This window comes from Pyxicephalus adspersus, chromosome 1 (assembly GCF_032062135.1).
Source record: "Pyxicephalus adspersus chromosome 1, UCB_Pads_2.0, whole genome shotgun sequence".
NCBI classification, from domain to species: domain Eukaryota; kingdom Metazoa; phylum Chordata; class Amphibia; order Anura; family Pyxicephalidae; genus Pyxicephalus; species Pyxicephalus adspersus.
Window position 1 is genome coordinate 168,482,683 of NC_092858.1, and position 14,383 is coordinate 168,497,065.

The 14,383-nt window shown below is 39.9% G+C and overlaps 1 protein-coding gene across 2 annotated transcripts in view; it reads left to right on the plus strand.

Moving 5' to 3' along the window:
• HMGN1 (high mobility group nucleosome binding domain 1) overlaps nt 1-5,432 on the plus strand; it is a 49,990-nt gene extending 44,558 nt beyond the window's left edge. Inside the window, exons 2-6 of one of the 2 annotated variants that reach the window (XM_072398315.1) lie at nt 318-353; nt 470-499; nt 2,189-2,245; nt 2,865-2,993; nt 4,352-5,432. In XM_072398315.1, coding sequence (XP_072254416.1) covers nt 318-353; nt 470-499; nt 2,189-2,245; nt 2,865-2,993; nt 4,352-4,396 — 297 coding nt within the window. In that variant the 3' untranslated portion in view covers nt 4,397-5,432. Of the gene's footprint in view, nt 1-317; nt 354-469; nt 500-2,188; nt 2,246-2,861; nt 2,994-4,351 lie in introns of both variants that reach the window. The other variant, XM_072398314.1, reaches the window with a different exon arrangement.
• Nucleotides 5,433-14,383: the final 8,951 nt, after the last annotated feature.

Sequence of the window (14,383 nt, forward strand, 5' to 3'; positions counted from 1 at the left end):
TGGTTGGGGGAGAAGAGGCGCTCGTGCCTCCATAGATAGGGCATAGTGAGATGAAGGGGGCGGGGCCGAGGGCGCCATGGTGCTCTGCTTATTTGTTTATAAGGCAGCTTACATTGTTAAAGCCCTCACACACCCCCTCCCCTCCCTCCTGTCTCGTCCTATCTATGGTGGCCTCTCTCCCTACAGCGCCCTCTGGTGACTAGCCTGTCACTGGAGGAATGGAGTAATCAAGTAGATTAGTAACTTCTCCAAGGTCAGCCTAGGTATGTCTTTGTGTTGTGAAGGGAAATTAATCTTTTTGTTTTTTTTCTTTTTAGGTGAACGCAGCTGAGGCTGGAGATGCCAAGGATGAGGTATGATAAAAAATAGTTGCTCTGTTTGCAATATAAACATATAATATACCAATATATATAAATCATAAACTTGCTGTAACATTAGGTCTCATCATCGTCTTTGCTTTCTCTTCCAGCCCAAGAGGAGGTCGGCACGGTTGTCTGCTGTAAGTATTTCATGCTAAGATGGGTACATAGGGTTATAATTGCATCCTGGGGTACCATCGGGTTATAATTGCATCCTGGGGTGCCATCGATCTATAGACAATTACAAATGATCTTCTAATGATTTCATAAAGGAGCAGAGAATCTTCACCCAAACAATGCACAGCCCAATTGTGTGCAAAGCATCTTCATGCCATTTGGATGAAGTCTCAACCCTTAGATTGTAAGCTCTTTGGGGCAGGGTCCTCTCCTCCTGTGTCATTGTCTGTATCTGTCTGTTATTTTCGACCCCTATTTAATCTACAGCGCTGCATAATATTTTGGCGCTATATAAATCCTGTTTATTAACTCCTTTAGTACCCAGTTAGGTTGGTTGGTTGAGAGAAGGGCTGTAATTCATAGGAACTGGCAATCTGTGTCTTCCAATTGGGACTTGGCTTTTTGTTTGTTTAGTAATGGTAGGCAGAAGCCATCATGATATCGGAATTGGGTTCAGTGTTCTAAATAGGATCTAAATCCAAAACTAATATTGCATTTTACCAATCTGTGGGGGGCTGTTTACATTCCTAAAACTGCGGCAGGTGATCCTGCCACTAACACACTGTCCTGGGGTGACAGCGCTTGCTGAGTGGATCTTTGGAGAAGCAGAGTTGTCACCCTAGGATAGTCTTTAGTCTAGAGTAGTGTTTCTTTACTTTTTTTAATATGGGTAATCCTTGAATAACTTCCTGGTTTTTGGGGATCCTATCCTATAATTACTATGTACACATATCACAGTACATCAGTGTGATGGTTAGTGAGAAGAATTCCCCTACACCTCTAGGTGTAGAAGGGGAATTATTAATATTAATAAACAGGATTTATATAGCGCCAACCTATTACACAGCGCTGTACATTAAATAGGGTTTGCAAATGACAGACAGTGACACAGGAGGAGAGGACCCTGCCCGGAAGAGCTTACAATCTAAGAGGAGGGGGAAGTATCGCCCAATAGGAGGGGAGCTGGGAATCCCTTCAGGCTCTCAGATCATCTATTAGTAGATGCTAACAAGTTGCACATCTGTAGGGATGCTGATGCAAAACCTCTCAGATCCTGCCAAGGTTGTTGGAAAGATCAGTGCTGGACTAAAACTTTCTTTTCCATTTAAGTGGGATTAGCACTTGTCAGGTTTATTTATTTATTTATTTTTTTTGCACTTCTTTTTTTACCAAAACAAATCATAAGGGGGGAAATCTTCAAAGTGCTACACAAGTTCAGTAACTATTTTCAAGTGATTTATCCTTATGTTGTAGATTTCTTTTTCTAGTCCCATCCCTGAGATGGGAAATAAAAAGAAATCTACTCATAGGGTACAATTAAGGGTGGCTTGGTACTGAAAACTTATGCAGAACATAAATACCTTTATTCATCATGCTAACTATTAGATCCACTGGTAAAGGTCAGGGTTATTATTAAACAGGATTTATATAGCGCCAACATATTACTCAGTGATGTACATTAAATAGGGGTTGCAAATGACAGACACAGAAAGAGGAGATGACCCTGCCCCAAAGAGCTTACAATCTAAGGGTTACATGGGAGATTTTTATTTTTAGCAGCCCTATTGTATTAAATCCCTGTTTGTAATCCCTAATTGCATGTTGGGATACTTGCAAACTCTCAATTAACCATTTTTGTTTCTTTCTTACAGAAACCAGCCCCTCCAAAGGCAGAACCAAAGCCAAAAAAAGAAAAGGCTGCTGCAAAGGTAAATATACGGTGACTGTGGTTATCCATCGATGGGGTTTTGCCAGTAACCATAGTGTATTGCCGGCCTATTGGTCTGGTGATGGCTTCCATAAGTAAATAGGAATTTTTGACAGGTTGCTTAAGCAAATGGCCGTGTAATCTGTGGGGGGATCAGAGTTGTGATTTTCTATTCTCTTCAGGGTACATTGTATAGTGAGTGCCTGGGTCTCATAGTATTACAAGCTTTGGGGTTGAATCTGGTGACTGATTGCTTGATATAAGAATTACCTATTGCGACTGGTCAATACTTTATTTCCAATTATTTACCTAGGAGAAATACATTTGCACTATTTTTGTAGTTTTGGATATCATTTATTTGAACTTTAGCTTCTAACCATTCCATTTGGCTTTGGTGTACAAGTTGCAAAACTTTGTATTGAGCAAGCAGCAAATTTACAATTACTATGGCTTTAAAACTCTTTTTATCTTGGCTGGCATTCCATGCTGTCACTAGTAGTTCAACACAGCAGGCTCACTGATGCACTATAATATGGGGGGCTTCACTTTAATGGAAAGCAGGGGGCTTTCCGCTCCTGCTAATAGGACATATGTTTAACTTGGTGCTTTCTCTTCAGGAGAAGTCCGAAGACAAAAAAGTTCCAGCAAAGGGAAAGAAGGGTGCTAAAGGCAAACAGACTGAAGAGGCTAACAAAGAGGAGACTAAAGAAGACGTGCCATCTGAAAACGGCGAGACAAAGAGCGATGAGGTTGGTATAAAGGAAATGTCTTTTTTTTTCTGTGGCCTTGAAATACCAGTGCTTTAATTGGGGGAAATAACTCTGGTGTAGGATTGAACACCCTTGCAGCACTGCAAGAATTGTGTAAATGCAAGAAAAGTGTAAATACTGTTCATGTCTTATGTTGGGGACTAGCATTCCAAAAATATTTCTTAACACATATTCTTACTGAGGCTTCTGGCTAACGTTCTGGTCTTTAGTGTCAACACGTTGACATATTGTGAGCAATGCTTACTCGTCTATTAGTTATGGAACAATAACTGTGAAGAAAACGGGTTTAGGGAAGTAGTCACACTATGAATACTGCAGTCCTGGCTTTTCATTGTGAAAAAACTGATTAGGTGTAATTTTAGAGTGATGGCAATGTGAACCAATCACTGTATTTTGTTGCACTTTTTCCAGTGCTGAGTGGGTTCACAGGGTGCACAGCATGCAAGACGTTCATTGCCGGTGTGTAAGACTTGTATGGTGCAAGTAGGCAATATTGTTGCCACTGTCCACCTTTCCTTTTTTATGACAGGAATGTGGAAGAAATACACATGGAAAGAAATAGAGGAAATGCTAAGAAAGTTTGTCATGTGGTATAAGTTTGGAAAGTTTTCATCTAGATCCTTCTTAAGATGTCCCATATTTAATGCATGCCTAAAGCACTGATCTTTTTAGCAGGGTTAAGGGTGTTCCGGTCATAAATGTGTATAATTTCCCAAACCTAGACCTAGGTAATACCCAATATAGTCTGGGGCCAGTTAGAAATGTGTGCTGTATAGTAACTTGTTAGGAGTGGGGGGATTAAAGACAAACTGAAACATCACAACCTTCATTATACATCCGTCATATCCTGATATTATGTTAGTTACTTTTCTTGCATATATGAATGGGAGGAGTCTTTTTACTGCTTCATATTCATTACTTTAGTATACCAGACACTGTATTTGTCACCTTGTCTCTCTTTGCATTTACTTGAGAGCTGTAAGTCGGCACAGTACTGGGTATGCAGTGGCAATGGAGATCTCTCCATTTGTTGGGACTACAAGAGAAAGCATGCCCTGATTGCCAAAGTGCACATAAGCTAAAATAAGGCATGCTGCCAGTTGTAGTCCCTCCGCTCAGGAGGATCTTGGTGATTGATACTACAAAGCATTCAGAACTGGTGTACCACATTGTTACATTTAATATTTTGTAAAGTGATTGGTTCTCTTTAATTACCTATTTTTCTTTACCTTGACACTTGAGTAACTTTTGTTTTTTTTTTTTTTTTTTTTTGTTTTCTTTCCAGGCACTTGAGTAACTTTTGTTTTTTTTTTTTTTTTTTTTTGTTTTCTTTCCAGGCCCCAGCATCCGATGGAGTTGACAAGGAATCAAAGTCTGAATAACCTACATCTTGTTCCAAGTCTTTTATCAGTGGTTCCTGTACCTCCCTTGTACAATTCAGAGGAATATTTTTATCAACTATTTTGTAAATGCAAGTTTTTTAGTAGTTTAATTCTAGAAAACACATTTTTAAAATAGGAGGGAATCCCACCACGTCTTTTTGTTCAAAATTGTTTTTATTTTTTAATACACGCTTGGATGGAAAGCCCATTTTTTAAAAAAAAAGTATTTACTGTGGAGCACTAAAAGGTTAATTCCATGGCTGTTTTGTGATGAGATGGTTCAAAGTAAACCTTTTTGCCTCATTTTCTGATCTATTCCCCATTGACCTTGCTTGCAGGCCAAGTCAGAAGGCAAGGCCTAGATTTTGGTCTGATTTCAAGGTTTTCAGTCGTGTTTTTTTTTTTTTTATGTCTTAACAGTTAAATTGTTCTCTGTACCCATACTGTCTTGCGTACAATTTTTACATCCAATAAAAGTCCCCAGGTGATGGATTTCCCTCTGAAAAATTGTGTACTTATCTGTGATGTTACCATTTTTTTCCTATTTTTGGGGTAGTGGTATTTTATTTTCAGTATCTGTGTAAAAGTGCTGTGAATCTTTTTGGAAAACTTTGAGTGTGTAGTGAGTGTGATGTACTGGGAAGCTTAAAAAAAAAAAAAATAATAAAAGCGGTTAACATGTCAACCACTTCACTCCCAGGGCGGCTGCATATTTTTTTTTTAAATTTTTGTTTGGTATCTATCCCATCATCTCCTTTTTATAGAGAATGGGTTAAGCTAACCGCATCAGAGATACTGGTACGAGGGGTGCTTTATTTTATTTTTTACAAAAATGCCAACTTGTCCTTTGAACTTCAAGTTGGGGAAAGCCGCTAGGGTTTGTTTGGGTTTTGACTTTAATTTTGACTACATGTTTTTATTCCTAGATTTCCAATCTACTAGAGTTTAAGGTAAAAACAATGTACAGATTGTTCATAGTGTCTGTGTACTGATCACCAAACCAATAAAACCTGGTTGAAAAAAAAAAGTTAAATAACTTTTTGGGTTGTGAACTGATTTCTAAATGACACAAGATAAATGCATTATTTGTAACTGCACTGCTTTGATTGTCACTTCTACATGGCCTTTGTTCTAGGTTTTTGCTTGGCTTAAAGAAACTATAAATCTCTCTAAGGGAATGTGCACTGGTTTACCGAGGGCAGCTGCCAAGATGCCCCAGGAATTTTTTTGCTTCCATTTAAACTTTAAAGCCCGAAGGTGACGGTCAGTTCTTGTTCAGATATGACATGCTAGGAGGAAAGAGTTTTGCAGCTTGCCAAGCTAATTCTGCTATGCTACATGGCATTTACAAAATACTGAGAAAACCACTGGATACTTGCATGTAGTTTTTCAGACTCTTGTATATTAAGGGGGGGGGTTCTTAATAGATGGCAGATTTGAGTACAGGGTGTCCCAAAAGTCACTATACACTTTAATGAAATCCTAAAAATTCCACAATCTGAGATTATTCATATTTTTAGTATCAACAATGAGCTGTTGCGGTTTTATTTGCTAGGCTTGCCATCACGTTCAAACGTCTTGAAGACTAGTTGTATGTCTCCACATGACGGCCTCCTTTTTTTGACAACTTTCTGATGCAAGCCTCTCCGACGTTTTGCAGCATCTCTTGCCCAACCTTGCTGAAAGCTGTGTGGATTCTTTTCTCAAGCTTTGAAAGGTTATGGGGGTTAGTGATACACCTTACTTTTGATAAAGCCCCACAAAAAAGTCACAAGGTGTAAGGTCAGGGAAGCACAGAGCCCATTTGAGGGGTTACCTTCATCAGATCTATCAGTCTGGAAACTTAATGTTCAGGAAATCTGACAAACCTGGAAAAGTGAGGAGGGACTCGCTGTCCTGTTGAAAAAGATATATTAGCTAGGTCACTCTGTCTGAAGTTGTGTACAGCAAACAAATTGTTGAACATCCTAAAGTTGGTATGGGTAGCGCTTTATCACTCCAAAGCATCTGCTGAATCGAGCTTTTGTTGATGTTGAGTTCCAGTGCAGCCCTTCAGATAGACTTTCCATGGTTTTGCACAACCACCTGCTTCAGAGGTTCGGTGTTTTCATTGGTGGTGGTAGTAACAGGCCCTCCGCTGCGTGACAGAACAGATCCTATTTCGAGAAACTTGCATCAATTGTGTTATGCTTTGGAGCAGTGTGGCGGTCATAAAGCTTTTCAAACTCGCCCTGAAGTGCAGTTGGGGACTGAAGAACTTCATGCCAAGTGGCAATTTTGCAACGCTGCTCCAATGTCAATTGACGAGCCCGTGGTTAAGGGAATGATAAGCTTACAAAATCTGCAAAGCCTAAGTTTTTATATGCTCATGGTCTCTCCCAATGATAAGTGGAATGAAATAGAAGAAAGGAAGTGTGTAGTGACTTTTGGGACACCTTGTATTTTAGAATCTGGTCTCCAAAAATTCCTGAATTGAATTTGACTAACCTATGCATACTAAGTATTCACAGGTTGAAAAAAAAGACATAAGTCCAAGTTCAACCACTAGGGAAGAAAAAACATCCCAGAGAAAAAAACGCTTTAGATTTAGTTGATCCAGACTATGCAAATCCTTAACAAGCAGTAAAAGCATTTTATAGAAAGTCCGCCTCTGTAGACATTTGCAGAGAAACTTTATTGATCCCTGAAATCTTGGCTAGTTTTCTATGAAAAGCAGATCTTGTCAAGTCTACCAGCACTGAGATATAAACTGTCTAATGGTTTGTGTGGATCTGGATATAAGTGTCTAGAGGAGTGTTTCTCAATGTTTTAAACATGGGGTAACCCTTGAAATAACTCTTTGGAAAACCCCTTCTATATAATTATATTACCCCTATTTATTGTACAGCACTGTGTAATATGTTGGTGCTATATAAATCATGTATATTAGTATAGTGGGAAGAAAGTCACCCTAGTCTGTGGATATTTTTAAACATGCGGCAAGTGATCTGGCCATTAACACACTTCTGTCCTAGGGGGGCGATACGTGCGGAGTGGATCTATGGAGAAGCAGAGTTGTCACCCCGGGCTGATCTTGTTTAGTCTAGACTAGTTTCTAAACCTTTTTATTGTTGAGGAACCCCTTGAAATAACTTTCAAGTAACTCCTGCTAATATTACTATATCCGCAGCTCTATAGCAATATTATTGTGGTGGTCAGTAGGAAGAATACCACCCTTACAGATAGTCAAAAAGATCATAGTGTAAGCTCTTCAGGGCAGGGTCCTCTCCTTATTTTGTCACTGTCTGTCATTTGCAACCCTTATTTAACGTACAGCTCTGCATAATATGTTGGCGCTATATAAATACTGTTGAATAATATTAATTTGTGTTTGTAAACTGACCTGAGAGTCACAAATTGCTCATGGAACCCCTAGCAACCTCTGGAGGAACCAGAAAAATTGTTCTAGCGAACTCGGTTGTGTAACAGATTATAATTAATACATAAAAGGGCAGCTCCAGAGTAGATTTCTCATAATATACTTTTTCAGGGGAATACTATTATTAATAAACAGTATTTATATAGCACCAACATAATACGCAGCGCTTTACATTAGATAGGGGTTGCAAATGACAGACAGTGACACAGGAGGAGAGGAGCCTGCCCCCAAGAGCTTACAATTAATACTACAATGGGTATTGTCCTCACTTTAGAAGATTTTCACTAACATTTGTTCTCTGTGATATAGTTAAATATCACCAGTAATATAAATACAAACAATAACTTTGAAGGTTTTAGCACTTCTCTTATCTAACCTACCTATGCAAGATACACTTAGTTTTATAGGAGGCAGCAAGGTGGCCCAGTGGTTTGCACTCTGGCCTTTGCTAGGTCACAGGTTCGAATCTGCATGGAGTTTGAAGGTTTCCCCGGGTGTGTGTGTGGGTTTCCTCTGGGTACTTCAGTTTCCTCCCACATTCCAAAAACATGCAGTTAGATTAATTGGCTTTCCCCCAAAATTGACCTTAGACTGTTTAAAAGACATATGACTGAGGAAGAGTCATTAGATTGTGAGCCCCTTTGAGGGACAGCCAGTGACATGACAATAAACTTTCTCTGTTTTAGGTTATGACTGTTTTTTCAGCACGGCACACACCTGTCCAGTAGATACAAGGTTTGCTTTTCTGCTTTTACTTCTTTATTTTCCCAGCTCATTTCCAGTGACTGGACAGTGAAAGGTGCAGCACATGGAGGTCCTCTGTCATGCTGCACTCTTCTATAGCCATTTGCCTTACTCATCATCATACCGGTTTCTCTTCTTGTGCTGATTCTGTCCCTGCATCCCCAGGCAATGCTGTACACTAGATTGCAAGAGATTGCTTCCTTGTCAAATAAAAGTGCTTAAAACTGCATTAAACAAAATACTCATCCATTGAGAGATGGTGCATGTGGTTATATCTGCAGGAAAATTGCTCATTAGTAATTGAACTTCAGCCCAGGATAACCTTTCTTACTACCATCATTCTCCCTTTTTCATTGCTTCAGTCTTTTGACTTTGGTATTTTCTCATGGTTCTCATGGCTTTTAAAATAGTATGTTGTAGGGATAAACTCAAAGTGATCTTTGGGTGTGTTGTAGACTTTATCCTAAAAGCTAGCTGTGGAGTGCTTTCCAGGCAGAGAACGGTTGGCATTTCTCTTTTGTCTTTGTCTCTGTTGTAGGTTTGTCTAACCAAGCACCGAGATTTACTTAATGTACTACGGTTATTAAGCACCCTTATTATTCCTGCTTATTTCCTCGTGGTTAGCACTCTGGTCTTTGCACCGCTGGGTCCCAGGTTCGAATCTCGGCCAGGATATTATCTGCATGGAGTTTGCAGGTTCTCCTCGTGTTTGCGCGGGTTTCCTCCAGGTACTCTGGTTTCCTCCCACATTCCAAAAACTTGCAGATAAATTAATTGGTTTTCATAAAAATTGACCTTAGACTGTATTAATGACATGGTAGGGAAATTAGATTGTGAGCTCCTTTGAGGGACAGCTAGTGACATGACTATGGACTTTGTACAGTGCTGCATGATATGTTGGTGCTAAATAAATACTAAATAGTAAAAGGGGGTTGGAACTACCGGTATTGTCATTTGTTGGATGGTGCATCAAGCTCATGCTCTGTACTCTTAACCGCTATATGGCTTTGAGGAAGAATCTTGCTGCTTGAAACATGCCATGTGGAACAATCTTGGATCATTGTATGCTGTCTGCCTCTGAGAAGTAGGTCTCTTCTACTTTTTCTGATAAATTAAAAATCGTTTTGGCTCCTACTGATGCAGCTAACACCACTCTGAAGCTAGAGTATCAGCTTCTTTTCCTTTTTTTTCAGTCTTGAATTGGTATATTCCCTCTGTGGACCTGGCAGTGTCCCAGCTTGATGGCTTAACAAAGTGCCTACTGTTTTGGTAGAGTACGTTCTTAGGAACTCTGTTCTTTTTGGGAGGTCCTGGTCTTCATCAGATTCTGGCTGTGACCTTACATTTTCCTTAAAATCCAGGAAAAGAGTTCATATTTTGTGATCTCATTGGTCTCTTGCTTGAAGAATACAAGGAGTAATTAGCTGGAGTGTTAAATTTCAGCAGGGATGGATTGCTTGAAAGCCTCCCTTCCTATTTCACATATGTGGTTAATGTCAGTGCACATGTTTAGGGTACTTTGGCTTGGTAAAAAGCGTTCATATTTCATATGGCTCTCAGTGGACAGGGTCCCTTTGGACCATCTCTTGATAACATGATCAAGGATGCTACCAGTGGCAAGAACACTCACCTTTCTCAATGGCATAGAAGAAGCTAAAGAAACAGCCTGAAAGGCTTCTTCTTTCACGATTAAGAAATATCCCATTTGTTCATTCCCTCTACCATCACGTCGAGACCCCTCATCCATAATTTGGCTCCAATTCAATCACAGGTTAAAGTCTGCCATCTTCTGACAAGTCTTCCTTGATATGAAGGTGCATGACTCTTCTAATGTATGACCAATTTGTGCCTCTGCTGTTTGGCCGCTGTCCTGCACCAAACTCCCGCTGAGAGAACAGTCTTTTGGATAATGTGACTTCTAGACATTGTCTACACCAGATTTACGCTAGATGGCTCAGCAGACCATTCAAGCTTTTGGTCCCAAAGACCAGGTTTCATCCATTCCCGTCAAGGTACACTAAATTTGTCAGTTCTCCAGCTTTTCAGCATTAAGGAATTGTTTCCCAGATTTGCAAGGCTGGTCATCTTTTTTCACATTCTCTCAGTTCTACCAGATGGACCATTGATGGCAGCTTCAAGCATTAGGTTCTTTTTGTGGATCTTTGAACTGTCACCAACCAGGGGTTCGCAATACAATTTTGGTGGTCCGTGGCTGAGGCCGGTGCGAAGGACCCCACTGGGGGGGCACAACAGCCAGAGCTGCGGATCATGTCTCAGGGCTTTGTAGGCTCAGGGCGGTAGGCGGGTTGTCTCTCTGGACACAACCCACCCACTCCCAACCCACCCAGGCTCAGACCTGCGTGGCAGAGGGGGCGGGTTCTGGAATCATGACATCACTATGGGGGAAGTTTCTTCCCCTTTGAGTGACACACGGCTCCCCACACATGCGCGGTCCGGAGTCTGTGCATTTAGTGGTTTGCGAGCTCCAAAAGGTTGGGAACCACCTTGGTATAGAGGTGGTTCAAAGGGTTGGTATAGAGCCCTGCTCAATAATAAAGGTTGCTAGAGGTTCCTTGAGCAATGAGCAGTTTGTACCCCTCAGGTCAGTTTAAGTGACACCAGCGATCTTTTTTGACTATCTGTAGGGGTGACATTCTTTCCACTGATCAGCAAGATCCTGTAAGAGCAATTCTTCCTGCTCACCACCACACTAATATACTGTGAGCTGTGTATAAGGGAATTATAGCAGGGTTTCCCTTAAACCTGAAAGTTGTTTTAAGGATTCCTCCATGTTCAAACGTTTGAGAAAGGCTGCTGTATACGTTTGGGTGGACTGAGCCTTTCTATACAAACATCTGCAAGCCAGTTAAAAAGGAAGTAAACCCCAAAACGACCAAAAACAAACATACACTTAATTTTAATCCCGCAGAGCAGTCGATCCATCTGGAGGGCTCTTCCATCGGGTCCCGCGTCTCCCCATCATCCGACTTTGCCACCATCTTCTCTCTGTTCTGCCAGGTTCTTCTTCCTACGTCACTCGAAACGCGAGATCGGGTGAGGTAGATGGGAAAAAATCTTGCATGCACTGTGCATGCGTGAGATCAGCAATTACTTTCCCTTTTTGGCAAAAAGGCATGCGCAAAAGGAGCAGCGTGACGTAGGTATCCTGGGAGGCTCTGCTCGCTAATTCATTCTTGATTGCCTATCGGTGATCAATATTAAAGAGGGCGGTGCTGCACCCTTTTTTTTTTTTTTTTTTTGCACTTAAAAAAAACACAAACAGAATTTTTACATTACATAAAAGGCTTGTCTACCCTTTATGTAAAGTGAAAATTCTGTATTTAGGTACGCTCAAGTATTTCACTCATTCTCCTTCAAATTTTGTTCTCTTTATTTTGGTGTTGTCTGTTGTGACCACAGCAGTGTGCCTGCAATTGTTTGTTAAAAGCACAAGACTTTTTGTAGATCCATGGAAGGAACATGTGCTAAGGAAGTCAGGCAGTGTTCAATAAAGCACCAAAGTGAAACAAAGCAGCAATATAAGAACTAATACATCAACTTCACTGGCTAAGATTCATTTTATTTGCTTTAGATTAGATTAAGGTTTCCATTGAGAATTTTGCACCATACCAAAGGGGAAGGTCCTAATTTTTTGTATGATTTAGGTAAATTGTAAACTTTTTTCCTGCAGAGAATAACACATACCCTTCATGTGACGCAGTATTTTTTTTTTTTTTTTTATACCATAAGAATACATGAAACCCCAAAACATTTCTTTATTGTCTAAAAGCTAGTTAAAAACAAAAACACCCAATGTGTCTAAAGCTACGTACACACTTCCAATTATTATCGTTGGAAAACGAACGACGAACGTTCATGCACGATATATACGAACGATCGTATAGCACCGATCCTGCACATAGAGTTAACGACACGATCGTTCGTAGATATTGTACACACAATAGATACGATCGTTTGAGCGATAGAGGAACTATGTGCACGACAGGAAAGTGAACGGACGTTCGTTCATCACGCATGCTCTGAACATGGACGATCACCGAACGACCGTACACACGAACGATGTTCAACGATCGTCGACCAATCGGATCCGGCGGTCCGGTCGTTCGTTTCCAGCGACTTTCCTCGTTCGTCGGCGTCGTTGGTTACTTTTTTACGAACGATTTTTTGCCCAATCGTTCGTTCGTCGTTCGATTGGAACGATAAAAATTGGAAGTGTGTACGCACCTTTACACAGGTATACTTAGGTATACATGGGTTATTTTTTTAGGTATGTACATAAGAGCTTTTTTTTCAATATTGTTTTTACTTTTTAAAACATCACTGCATTATTACAAGGGGTGATAGGTGCTAAATTTGTTTTGATAAAAAAAAAAAGATTTTTAAAGTCAGACATTACAGAACTGTAAAAAGTTGTCTAGTAAAGAAAGGGGTTTGGTATGTTGTTAATGAATTGGTTAAAAAATGAGATTTTCATTTGTTTCGGGGTAGCACTGTATCCACTTGTCACATGATTCTGTGTTATACAAAGCACAAAGGGGTGCTAGATGCTGGGGAACATTTGGTTTGCATTTTTTAGGGTTACATTTAGGATCATTTAGAAAAGAAATACAATACAATTATACCAGCAAAAACTCTCAGGAAATACATCATAATAGGTCATAATTACACTTCCAGGCTCTTGTTATGAAAGTATAAAAAAAGATAATTTAAAGAACACAATAATGCACAAAATACAGCTTTATAAAAAAAATCCCTTATAAAAGTCACCCTATTGCTACAAATGCAGTAGGAATGGGTTAAGCAGGTAAGCTTCACCGTATTAATTCATCTTACAACTGTTGAGGCGGATTATATGTTATTTTTGGATAATCGTCAATGGGTGCTTTTAAAGCTGAATTTCAAATTCATTAGTTAAGAATGATGGCAAACAGGTAAACATGGACCCACAGGGAAAAGAATTAGGAAAAAACACAGCACCATTTGTCATCATAATTTCTGCTTGGGGTTCATGTCACACCAGCTTTTGGATTTCTGGAATAGAATGGAAGTCGTTTGCTATTTGTTAGCAAATGTTTTCAATCCTGGACCTGATCCATTCCAGGTTTGCTCAATCACCCAGGTTAACTGATGAAAGTGTATCCTCTCCAGCCTTGAAGAGCTTTAATAAATCAGGCCCAGTGAGTATTATTCCTATTCAAGCCTCATACAGATGTCAGATGATTGTCACTGGAAACAATCTTTTGTGATGTTTTCCAATGACAAATGCAAAGCTGAGGGCTGTTTACAAAATGCCAGGAGCCAGGAGCACCCAGCTGTGTTCTTCTACATAGGGGTACACAATATTCATCCCTGATCAATTGTTATTCAATTTGCCATGGTGGGTTGATTTGCTTTTTAGGGAATACTGTAAACATATCCTGGGCTCCTACTGCCAACTGATGGGCATCCAGGAGCATTAACAGAGAAAACCACTGGACTTTTTTAGACATTTGCAATTGCATCTGCAAAAGCTTAGCAAAGTTTTTTTTTATTTTTGAAATTGCTTGAATTAAAAGTTTGCAAATAGTTTAAAACTGCTGCACGTAGCATCCTAAAAATGCATGGAAATGCTACCACCACTGACTGTAAAAAAGGCCAGAAAAACGGAAACATTTGTTCCACTAATAACTATTTTTTCCTTGTGATTATAATCCCTTGCCTCAGATTTGTAGCAGTACAGAATAAATGATCATATTCACAGACAGGTGGGACCTGTGTCCTTCAATGGTCTCCTTTTGTCATCTAAAGGAAGTCTTTAAACTTCA